This window comes from Tursiops truncatus, chromosome 6, assembly GCF_011762595.2.
Source record: "Tursiops truncatus isolate mTurTru1 chromosome 6, mTurTru1.mat.Y, whole genome shotgun sequence".
Classification (NCBI taxonomy): domain Eukaryota; kingdom Metazoa; phylum Chordata; class Mammalia; order Artiodactyla; family Delphinidae; genus Tursiops; species Tursiops truncatus.
Window position 1 is genome coordinate 57,331,628 of NC_047039.1, and position 13,167 is coordinate 57,344,794.

At 36.5% G+C, this 13,167-nt stretch overlaps 1 protein-coding gene across 1 annotated transcript in view; it reads left to right on the forward strand.

The window, feature by feature from the left end:
* PTPRD (protein tyrosine phosphatase receptor type D) overlaps positions 1 to 13,167 on the forward strand; it is a 2,130,336-nt gene that overhangs the window by 1,917,065 nt on the left and 200,104 nt on the right. The window contains exon 14 of the mRNA XM_073806125.1: positions 9,660 to 9,848. Coding sequence (XP_073662226.1) covers positions 9,660 to 9,848 — 189 coding nt within the window. The remainder of the gene's footprint in view (positions 1 to 9,659; positions 9,849 to 13,167) is intronic.

Sequence of the window (13,167 nt, forward strand, 5' to 3'; positions counted from 1 at the left end):
CTAGGGAAGATGTGTTTAGTAAGCTTCTATAAGGAGTGCATGTGTGTGTGTATATGCACACTCATTTACAGTTACATTGATTTCTATATCATTATGTCTATTTTTAAAACCATGAGTTCATACCAGTACCTCCAAGTCCAATCCAAAACCACATGGTTCCTTCTAGTTTTCTTATTGATGAAAAATTTGATCACATAAACATTTTATTTATTTTTGTTTACATTCACCACAATACAGGGAGGCAGCCAGGATGAATGTTTTCCTTGGCTTTATTTGTTCTGAGCTCACTAGGATTCCTAACTGTTACAAAGCCAGTAAATAATGGAGGCAGGAGCCAAATCCAGTTCTCTTTCCATGTTTACTATTCTTTGTCCCTTTCTAAAAACAAACAAAGAAGAACGGGAAGTAAATGCTTGAACCTTAGCTCTATTATGCATTTTTCCTTAAAAAACTTCATAGTATGATTTAAATATTAATTTATGTAAAGTGGTTAATATACAAAATAGGGAAAAATTTGGACAGTGTATGGGATAAGTATCATGACACCAGCTTGTTAGTAAAAATAAATTAATAGAAAGCAGTGAGCTTTGTGAAAATGGATGTTATTGGATGTTTAGTGAGTTATTTATTCCCAAGGGTAAATGCATAACCCTGATTTCTAAATATGTACTTAGATATCCAAGTATTAATAGACCTCATCCCCTCCCCCACGCCTCAATGAATTTTAGATCACAAAGAGTATGATCATTTGCTAAGGCCAAACACTAACAACAATGGGGCTTAACATAATGCCATGTGAAATTGCAGCTACCACATTCATACTAATGATAATTTAATCTCAATGAGTTTGTGTTCTGCTACACAGACAGTAGACATTACTTTGCGATTTATAGGATAATTGCATACATTGCTTCTAAATAAATTTGCTTTACTCTGAGCCAAGAATGCCTTACAGCCTCCTCCATATGTGAAGACTATTTCAGAAAATGGAGCTTTTGCTCTGGAATACTCTGTGGGTTGCTGGTTAGTATGCTGAATATTTAGTAGCTGCTAATGAGACTCCTATCAGCTTATCAATGTCTAATTTCCTATTCTTGTATGGCATAATTTTATGAGAAATCTTCGGAGACCCTTATACCCAGTAACTGCCCTTAAGAGATACCTTAATCCAGTCTGAAATAAAAGCTTCTCTGATTGATTTATGGCCATATTAAGACAAGCATACCCATCTGTACATAATAACTTGCAAAGAGGATCTTGGAATAAAAATTCTTCGTACCTTGTTCATAATTATTTGGGGGGACCAGACCTTATATTTATTATTTCATTTGGAATATCATTTATTAACTGGCAGTTTCCTCCTGCTTTCGATATTTTCTTTTTGACTTAGAGTAGCCTCTGACTTATAATTAGAAACCACTTTATATTTTTTTTTCAGTTTCATTCATATGCATATCATTTTGATAATGGCCCAGGAACCTAACTTTGCTAGAAAATGTTGATTTAACTTTTCTTTCTTTCCCTTTTACTTTTCTGTTTTCAGCCCCTTATTCAATTCACCTGCAGGAAGATTGATTTTGAATAATACGGTCATGATGTCAAAACAGTACAAATTATACCCTGCTGCCATATGGAATGGTGAAAATAAAAGCTTTATTTACACTGTGTTCTTTAAGAAAAGAATAATAAATGTTTTTCCCCCTCTCCAGGGATTGTATTCTGGAAAGAAACAGTTCTTGTTTGTAGCCTGATAGCGTGGTTTATTCTGAAAGATAATGACTTGAAAACTCATTTGCTGTTCAACAAAGAAACAAATACTCCAACTACTAACCCCTCAGCCTTCCAGCCTCTGAGACACGGATCTGTCTCCTTTCCCAGACAAAGCCATTTGGGGTAGTCATTATTGGTCCCATATTACAGAGGAGACCCCTGTGCGGTGTCAGGTTATAGGGTTGATATGCTGAATCTACTTCTGTCTGCTTCTCTGGTCTGTGTACTGTCTTTGGGTGTCTGCTCAAAGCAGAAGTCCTGCCACTTATAGCCCTTCCTAGATAATGAATTAGAAATTACAGACGAGTTAAAGACATAGGCACAGGCTGAACTTGAGCTCCTTAGGGAAATTATTTGATATTTATCATCCTTTTCATAATTCCATTTCTCATCCACATTTTATTGGCTAACATACATGGCAGAATTCTGTCCTACCTGGAAACTGTGCAAAAAAATGAGAAGTCAGTTGATACCTATTAAAGGATGAATCTTTTTTATGTAAAAGTGTTTTAAAATTATTATTACATCCCATGAAACTTTAGTCCTTTCTGCTTAAAAAATAAAAGATGACCAAGTATTTAGAATAATTTTTGTTGTGTCTTCCATTATGAGTTGACTCTGATTAAGAGTTCTATCACTGTTCATGATGAATATTTATTCAAAGAACAGCAATTGGCATAGAGGAAACATGTTGAAGTGAAAATACACCAAATCTAGAGTTAAAAGATTTACAAGAATTTTCTGCTGTATGTATGACTGAGACCAAGTAACAATTTTGCTGAGTCTTTGTGTCTACAGAAAATGGTAATTATTATACCACCCTTGCCTTACCTCAGGCGACCCTAATAAGTCTCAAATGGTTTCAGTGTTTTCAGTCATTCACAACAAAGCTTTGCTGTCCCAAATATTTAGCGTTATTTTTTGTTTTGGGGAACAAATTGGATGACAATATGATCTGTTTTATTTGTGCTGTTTGTGTTGTTGATTAATCAAAAGCCTAAAATCTTGTTCAGAGTGAGAAATGAGGGCTTTTACTAGCTTTTAAGAGGTTACTTGGCACATATACTACCCTCTAAATTCACTTGCATTTCTATATAATCCCTGTTTCTTTATGATTCCCGTAGAATATTTCTCCCATTTACAGTTTATTGCTGCAGCTCTTGTTATATCAAGCCTTAGAGTCACTTGCCTCTGTTCTATTTAAATCTTTTGTGGGAGCTTGGGATAGAGTAAGTACATATATGCTAATATTTTACTAGATGCCAGGCACTAGTGCCAGGCTGCACCAGGCACATTTAATGCATTATCCCATTCAATCCTCCATCTATGGGCTGGGTACTATTTTTACTTCTGAAGAATCTAATTATCCTACAGATACAATTAAATCACAGCAATATAGAGATTCTCTAGATTACTTCATACCCAGGGCCTGGCCCAGTCTTGGCACAAAGAAGGCTTTCAGTAAATATCTGTAGAATGACTGATGATCTATTGACAGTCCATCTATTAACAGTCCAGTAGATTTTTTTTTTTTTGGAGTATAATTGCTTTACAATGTCGTGTTAGCTTCTGCTGTACAGCAAAGCAAATCAGCCACATGTATACCCATATCCCCTCCCTCTTGGACCTCCCTCCCGCCCCTGACCCCCATCTCACCCTGTCCAGATTTTTTTCTTTTTTTTTTTTTAATTTTTGGCTGCGTTGGGTCTTTATTGCTGCATGTGGGCTTTCTCTAGTTGCGGAGAGCGGGGCTACTCTTCGTTGCTGTGCACGGGCTCTAGGGCACGCGGGCTTCAGTAGTTGTGGCTTGCGGGCTCTAGAGTGCAGGCTCAGTACTTGTGGCACACGGCCTTAGTTGCTCTGCGGCATGTGGGATCCTCCCTGACCGAGGATCCAACCCGTGTCCCCTGCATTGGCAGGCGGATTCTTAACCACTTCGCCACCAGGAAGTCCCCCAGTAGATTTGTTTAAACTAGTAGTTTAAAAGGTCTTTTTCTTTTATTGTAATGCAACTTTCATAAATATGAAGATACTTTCTTATTGACCATCTTAAGACCAATATATTTACATTTTTCAACAGGATTTTTACTGTCTTAGGTAGTACTGTATCTCTAACAGGTAAGCATGCCTTTCAACATATTTTAAGGGGTATAGTACTTTATTTAAGAAAATATTCTTCACACTATCCATCTAATATTTGACTTACGTTAAGAAAAACTTCCCTTATGCAATTCTTTCATCCTTCAAAACGAAAAAAAAATGTTAGTTGTGCTTCTGTAAGATTACATCATGAATGCCTAAAGCTTCAAGATATGCAGCCACTGAGAAATTTCTGCTCCTGGCAGAAATCTTTGCTCCTGGCAGAAAGAAGACCCAGAATGTCTGCCTCAACATGCAACTGAGTGATTCACTTGGATGTTATCATTAGTTTGAACATCAACAATCCCATCATTCTAAAGATAGGATAGCAGAGTAGAGGTACATAGTCCCTTGTGTTCTTTTAAGTTTCGTTGTGTTCACACTTAAGGTTTTGTTATGTGGTTGCCATTTTGACTTGTAGGAACTTACAACCAGTATATGAGGGAAGGCTTCCTGTAAAATTAAGAAAGCAGGATCTGAGTTGTGTGTTTCTAGTGTAGCAGCTGCACTCAGTTAAAGAAAGAGCCAAGCATAAATTGCACATCCCAAATGATGAAAGTCGTTTGCTAATTAAATAAAACCTGTGACTATAAAAATGAAGAAAGCCATCATTAACAAGTATTTTTGTGAATTTATAAGTTTAATACTACTTAAGACACTGTAAAAGATAGTTTTGCCTCTTAGACTTATATTTAAATTGGGGAGACCCAATCTATAGCCACAGGACAATTAAAGAATGATTAACTGTTTAAAAAGGTGCCGTTAGGACTTCACTTCCCTGGTGGTCACGTGGTTGGGAATCCGCGCTTCCACTGCAGGGGGCACAGGTTCGATCCCTGGTCAGGGAAGTAAGATCCCACAGGCCATGCAATACAGCCAAAAATATGAATAGGATAGGATAGAATAGAATAGAATTAAATTAAGTTTAAAAAGATGCCATTAAATAAGCCCAGTAGGAATTCAGAGATGTCACATGAATAAATGCAGAAATGGTTGCCCAAATTTCCTAACTATGTCTAATTGCAAGTGTTTATTGAATACGGTAATGGTTAAAAAGGAAGTAACATATAGCCCTGCCCTCTGTGAGCTTTGAAAGCTTTTAAAGAGGAGCCACTATGAACTGTTTGGTCCTCAGGAAGGTGGTTCAGAGGGATGAGTTCTCCAAGGAAAAAAAATTTTAAAAAAGCTTATCTCTTTCTCCAGATTCACGTCTTTTAATAATTCTTTTGGAAGAGCATACTGTTGATATAATTGACGTGATTTTTCTTCATAAACATATTTGCTATAAATCTAAAAAATTGGAAATGTGGCATCATGACAAATGGTCCTTTATTGAAAACTTCTTTAAATCTTTTGGGACTAGAGTCAAAGCACCTGTCTGATTGAACTCACTGAATCTAGCAAGATTAGGCAAGAGGAACTGCTTAGGGCCACCTTGGAAGGCTGTGGACTTAGTAGGCAATTTAGTTTTGTGTTTGCTATGAAATAAGAGAGGTTGCGTTTTGTGGAATTGGAGCAAAAGTAAAGCATCACTAAAATTGTTTATGGTTGAACAATGAAAGTAGTTTGAGCAAATTATGCAAAAGCTATTACTTTATCATTCACAGATATCTAAAGCATAACTCCCTACAAAACAAAGTCGGGCTATTTTCCCTATACATTCCTTTAAGTCTTGGAGAGGTTAGGGGTTATTAACAAAAGTTTTACAGCAATGGGAAGTTGACTTTGAAAAATGCTGAGGTTCATTATTCTCTTTCCTTAATGGAACTGAAAGTTTCATATCAGCATGTTTTATTAAGACCCCAAACAGGTTCAAGGAATGTGCTATATTTCCAGGTCTATTATAGCTGTCATTCCAAACAAAATATGTATGACTTCTACGATTCACTACGCACAAGTATGTAGTAATCTGCCCTTTAATGGCCTCTCAAAATGACGGACCAAATGGCTTTGTGAAGGTCAAGTCTGATTTAAATTGTTGATGAATTAGTAGCTAATCCTGCTTGATTGAATATTAATATGGAACAGTAATAAGTAAGGCATTTTAAAGCTTAATGAACACATTAAAGAACAGGACAAAATGCTTTTCTTTTCACTTGTGTAAAAAGTTTAAAGCTACTAACATTAAGACAATTTGTTAATTTTTGCTTCTGTATTTTCCTGTAAAAGTTTGTGTGGTTAACATACAAAGGGTATTGATTTTTTTTTTTCCCTCAAGTTCCTGGTACTATACATTTGATGAGCTGTCAAAATTGATGTTATCAAATGGCCGAGGCAGTTTTATAGAAATCACCAATAAATGTAGAGGTGAAAAAAAGCAATTAACGTCTTCTAAACTACGCCCACTGAGATAAGCATACCAATTAGAAATTTCATTATTTCTACAGTTCATTTTATGTTGAATACTGAGTTTTATTGCCAAATACCTGACAGTCAAATTGGAAACAAGCCACAACTGTCAATGTGTAACAGCACTGGCTATTTGAATCTGTTACATTGTGATGTTTCTCATGAAAATTTAATGAAGAAAGTGCATTAAAAGAGTTTCTGTGCAAAGCGGGGGGATGGATAGAATTTAATTACCCTTATTAAAAATAAGAAAGGAACTCTCTTTACATCCTTTGTCTGATTAGTATGCGAGAAAGATTATCTTTGTTGTACACTTGTGTATATGGAAATGGGGCTCTGGAGTGTTCTTTATGAGCTAAGGAGGAAAAGAAAGGTCATGCAAATGTATTAGCCTGCTTTCCATAGGGCACAAGTCAATTTTGTCAGCTCTCCCCAAGGTGAGGTCTTCATTTCTTATAAATGGTTATTAATTCTTAATTTCTTCGGTAAGAGCCTTTCGTAAGCGGCTCAACAATCTCAAGTCTCTGACATTTGCCGCTGATAGGTATAGAATATTGGCGTGGTTCTTCAGAGAGATGAACTCGTAGAAGAAAAGTAATGACTAGTAGAGCAGTGTTTACGCATGTGGATGTAACTAGTAGTTAGATGCCACAGGAGTGACTCAATGTCCTGGGAAAGACAGAAACAGCTCAGGAATCCCAAGGTGATTTTTTTATTAACTGAGGTTCATTGCTTTCAATATGGAAATTAACAACAACAGAATATAAGAGCTTTTTTAGAAACTCATTTCTAGGTGTCTGAGGCAGTGCAGTTGATTTTGGGGCACTTGAAATAAATTATTTTTATTCTTTGAAGCATTCTGGGTCAATAGCTGGTGAATGAGATGTTTAATAATATAATGTGTGTGGTACAATGGCTATTGAGCTTTTTGCTTTATTTTTTTATTTTCCCAAATAACATTAAAACTAAGCTTTAGATGTAAACACATTGACTAAAGCTTTAAAGCCATTAAAAAAAAAAAGTCTGATGAAATTCAAGTGGAATAGAGTATTAAAATTAGCATAGCCTAATTTGCAAAATGCTCTTTATCTGACTTGTAATTTTTAACCTTCCCTTGGAGCCTTGAAAAGTCATCTTGAAATTCCATTCTTAACCACTGTTTCTGACAGTTGTCCACTGTAGACCTAGGCTTGGCTGGCAGCCTGTAAGCATTCAAATAAATGGAAAGTATTACTACTGCTTCCTCAAAAGAGCCACATCTTTCAGCTTAAGTAAAATGTAGCTCATCGAAGTTAACTATCTTTTTAGTCTCTGGCCGTAATTAGCTGGTGGGACAGGAAAATATCCTCTGGTGAATCCATGTGTCAAACCCAACTGCTTCAGCAACTTCTTTTGGACTTTTCATAAATCTCCCTTGGGAGAACCCGAGTCTACTTTTCCCTATTAGCACCTTGATTTTCTCTTACAGAAACCTGGATTTAATGTTCAGGATATCTTCCCTTTCTTGGGAGCTTTAATCTTTGGTAGTATTTTGACATTCTTTTACTATTCACATTCCAAATCTCTCTCTCCAGTTCTGAACTATTCCTCTGATGAACTCTCTACCATAAGTAGTTTTCTACTATGTGTAGTAGGAAACTTTTTAATCACTGTGATATATTCATATTTAGGCTTAGCAATCACTGGAGTTCTCTCAAAATCTGTCAACCCAGACTAACTTGATGGCAGGGAATTTGGATGCAGGCGAGGCATGGAGAAATTTGTATTACAGAAGGATGAACTGATGAGAATTAAAAAATACAAGGCAGTGGATTTAGGTACTTACTACTGCAGTTGATATGAGGAGCAAAAGATTAAGTCTGTTGGAGAGAGTTTTGAAAAGTTTTATAAAGACGGTGATTTTGGTTGTGTGGCTTTCTAGAGACACACAGACGGTGTACTCATCGGATATGATTTGTCTGGGGAATGGTGAGAATTTCATTGTGGGCAGAAGAAATGTTTCCTATGAGGGAGGTCATCCATGAGAGGCTGAGAAAAATGGGTCCTGATTTTAAAAGACTTCGCTAGCCAGATTTAGGAGATTTGAGTTTACCCTGTAAGTAGAGAGAGAGTAGAGAACACAGATTTGGTCAACAATGCAGTGGAGTCATCAAAATGTGACCTTTTCCCTTGAAATTGTGCATCTTTAGCAAGACTCAGAGAATCATACCAGAAATTGTGGGAGACATCCAAGTAGAAGCCAGGTACCACACCTGAGGGTTTCTGTTTTGCTCACTGGTTCTGCTTTAGAGTCATTTTGGAATTGCTGGCTGATGACAATTCATCAGAGGTCATGAGGGAATGTTGGAATGTTGATTACATTAACACCAGGCCCAACTGGACGTCAAAATGTTTCATAATAGTCTTCAGACAAACACCCAAGTTCTAATTTAGATAATTCTCACCCATATAACTAAAATTCCTTCAATCCTTGAATAGAATAATATACCTTTCTAATGCTAACTAGAAGAGCTGGCCATGCAGGGTATCAATGTAGTCATGCTTGAGGGACTTAGGAGGACTTTAATTTCTCAAGATCTAAGATCTGGGGCAATTTTGATGTGGGATAGGGAGAAATGAACTTTGGATGAGTTGAAGATTCAAAATTTAGGAGTTTCAACTTTTTAATGACTGAAAATGGTGTAGGCCCTTGGAATGGAAGAAGTGTTCTCTTACCCTGAGGAATGTATGTATGCTTCTGTGTTGCATTTTTGAGTTGCTTTTGTTCTTTTCTTTTGTAAGGGAGAATTTCAGGTACTTTTCTGACTAATTGAAACTCTCTACAAAGGAATTCATTCAGGTTGAACCTGTGCTTGGGTGAAAAAATATACAGAGTTTTACCTAAAAGTTAAAAGAAAAACATAACAGATTCAAATACAGATAGCTTGGTCCAGCTAACCTGCTTGTTCACCATGTCCTCGTAAAGCTAGCTCTTTTGGATCAATGGTTTTCCCTCAAGGAAAAGTTTTCTTCTTAGTGCCTGTACTTCTGACGTTCCTTTCTTTCTGGACAACTCAACTTGTTCCTAAAGGCTCATTTCACAGCTTCCTCTTGGTGCTCACTGACCTCATCAGACACATACTGTAGAGTGACTTCTCCTTCTCTGCTCCCAGAGAACTTGATCCATTCCTTGGTCATGGTTTTTATCATACATGTTTGAGCTCTTTGTTAGGCTGTTGGCCTCTTAGACTGTGCACTCTTCTGGCCAGGAACAACGTTCCTTAATGTAACAGTGCAATGCTACCTAGTTTGTGTTAGCTTCTCAACAAATGATAGGTTAATGGGAGAGGTTAATGGTCAATATCTCTTGAATCTTGGGTATCTGACTTGATAATATGTTTGTATCACCTTTTGTCTTGCAGAGGATCAAATTCCCAGGGGCTTCCCTACCATTGACATGGGCCCACAGTTGAAGGTGGTTGAGCGTACACGCACTGCCACCATGCTTTGTGCAGCCAGTGGGAATCCGGATCCAGAAATCACTTGGTTCAAAGATTTCTTACCTGTCGACACAAGCAACAACAATGGCCGTATTAAGCAGTTACGATCAGGTAGGGTCTTGTTACTGTTTCCACAAGCTCCTAGAGAATTTTAATTTTTCTTTTTAGTTTTCTCTCTCTTTATTTTTATTTTATTTATTTTTAATATTTAGGTATTGATTTTTCTCCCTCTTCTCTTTCTCTGTTATTTAATGTGTTGTCCACGTTTGTGATGTCATAGCCCGTTTCAGAGTCTGTCTTTCTTCTCCTCTCTGTGTTTTGCAGCTTCTGTTTAATCCATATTGCTCAGTGCTGTGACTGCATTTTTGATAATTTTTTAATTTACTGCTCTTCCGCAGTATTTGATGGATCCATTTTCTCCTCTTTCTTTCTTATTTCTCTGTTTTCTTTTGAACGAAATTTATTTCAACATTGGACTTCATTCAGAACTTGCAAGGAGTTCCAATGGTTATATCCATTAAAACCCAAAAATGTTCATATTAAATGCTAAAATGATTCAGTTTTATTAAAGTGTGTTTTCTCTCTCTTTTCTGCATTTGAACTCATCAAACTACCAAAGTTTAGTAAGTTTGGGCACATCTACTTTCTTTTCACTAATACATGAAACACAGAAGTGTTATCTCATGAGTAACCAGATGTATTTTTTTTATAAAGTCCTTCACAAAGTACCAGTGAAAGGAGGGGATTTTTATTAATATTATTATAATATTATTATGAGTGAGTATTTTCTACACATTAGCCACAGTAGTGTGCGTCCACATCAAAGATTTTTGAACCCTCCAGTGACTGGATCTACAGAAGTCTGCTTTTGGTGTAGACTCCAGCTTTTGCCTCTCTCTCTCTCTCTCTCTCTCTCTCTTTTTTTCTCTCTCTCTCTCTCTCTCCCTCCCTCCCTCCCTCCCTCCCCCTCCCCCATCCCTCTCCCCCCTCTCTCCTTCTCGCTACCCATTGCCCTTTCTGCCTCTTCCATCCCCATCCCAAGTTTATTCCTTTGCTCTCTTTAGATTAAAAGTAGAGATAATTCTAAATTTGTTAAGTTTTAGAGCCTGTCCCTAGGTAATTTCTCAGGGATGTGTACTAGTAAGCTGTTTACTTTGGCATTGGTAGTAATATTGATACAGAATTCTAAGTTGTTTAACTGCCTGTCTTCCCAGAATTCTCAGCTTTTGACCTGTCCTGTGATGTTAAAGCGTCTTGTTAACTGCCTCTTTTGCTTGTTGTCAGCAGAATTGTGTAGATTAGCATTCTGTTATTGTAAATAAAGAATTAATTATTCACATGTAACATAGATGATTTAGTATATAAAGCTTTAACTCTGAAAAATTTGTACCAAATTTTAAGGAATATAATAATATTTTTATGCTGTCTTTCTTCTCTCCGTATTTAAATCTCCAGAATCTATTGGTAAGTGCTTAGTTCTGAAGCGCACTTCACCCCCCCACTAATTTCCATATTCAGATTATTATTATTATTATTATTAATAAAATGCATGGCATGCATTTTACTAACTGTCAGTGTAGGCACCAGATTTCCTTAGTGGCGCACACACACACACATCCACGGAACTGTTATCGTAAGAACACTGTGTAGAAATAAAATAGAACACAAGTTATATCACACAAATGTAGCATAGTAAGTAGCATAAGATATATCCAGTGAACAGTGTTTGTTTCTAGTTATTCTTTAGTATTTCCTATAACAGTATATATATATGCATATCTATATATATACTTAAATAGATTAGCCAGTATTTCCCTCAACTATGTCTTTAAAAATATTGTTTAGTTCTTTTTTTTTTTAAGACTATGAGGCTTATAAGATATAATTCTAACCCTATATGACCCCAGACCTAAGAACTCAGTTGCTTCTCTGAGAAAGGCAATGCTGCCTGTTGTGGTCTTTGCCCTCTGTGGTATAATGCAACTTGCTTTTATGATCTAATAATACTATCTAATATATTCCTGTTTTACCAGTATAGTAATTCAAGTTTCTTTTAAGACCTTATTTAATTCTGTAAATCTAATTTAATTCTTCTCCCCAGCCCTAGCCTCCTTCTTCTCGTACTAATGCTTCTTCTTTCTAATCTTATTTGCATTCATATTATCCACCCAGGTGGTACACCAATAAGAGGTAAGAGTGCTGAACTAACGTTCACAGAATGATCTTACTCATTCTTTCTGTCCTTTCATCACTCTCATATTTGTCCTGTTTTCAAAATCATTACAATAATGTCCATCAATGTTATATTTTTCCTTTGTACTGTTTGGTTATGATTGGTGACTCTCATCTTGTGAATTTTTCTTTTCTTTTTTTCTTTTTCTCTTTGTTTTGTTCATTTCTTTCTTTATGAAAATGATTCTTTAAGTTGTGATATGCTTCAAAGAAAGCATATCCAGGTCTTTAGACCGCAGACCAGTCACAGCGTACCATCTGTCCCTCTTTTTTTCCTTTTCTTCTTCTTCCTTTTTCCTTTTTTTCCTTTTTTTTTTTTCTTCTTTTTCCTTTTTTTTTTTTTTGGTCCAACTGGAGAAAAAAAAAAAATCATTTTTTTTCTTCCTTAGCTGTTCTTGTTCTGGACCAAAGTCAAGATGGTCTGGAGAACAGTGGCAGACATGCAGAAGACAGCCTGGAACACCTGCTTTTTGTCTTTATCTTTCAAAAGGTTTTTGCTTTTGTTCTTCAATTCTTTTTTCTCTTACTGTCCTAAAAGTCAAAGAATGACTCCCCTTTCCACCTGATCACACTCGCCTACAACCTGACAGCAGTGCTTTTTCCCCCCCACTTCTTTTTTTCTTGGATTACTCGCTTCTGGATTTTTCGATCTTCTGTCCTTCAGGCTCTGGAGACAAAAGGTGCTGAGTATTCTTGGTGGTATGTGGATTGCTGGTTTTTTAGACTTTGACTCAGTGTGCATTTCTTTTATAATTCTTGTTTTGTATTTTTCTTGGGGTTTTGTGACACCACACTGCTAATCCCACTGGTGGATTTTGATGGGTGTCTTAGGGGATCCGTCTCGAGGTCCTCAAGCAGTGGTTGGTTGGCCCTCTGGGCTGGCATAGGCCATGCTTTTTAAGTTTTTAAAAAAACCTTCTAATTCAACTACTCTTTGTTTTTCAGCAAACATAATAAATGATTGTAAGTCGTGGCAAACTGGTCTTTCTTTTCTTAAAAATCTGCATGTCTTAAGGGAGTTTTGTTTCTTTAAGTAATATTTTCATGATATATAATAACTAATTTTAATTTTTTTGCTTCATGCAGCCTTTTTTGTGCTTGCTGCGTATTTTTGGCTTTCTTCAGCAGAAGACTTTCTTGAAAACCCGGCCTGGTTTTTTTTGAGTGTACCTCTCTTTTGCGCCACTTTTGTTACCAA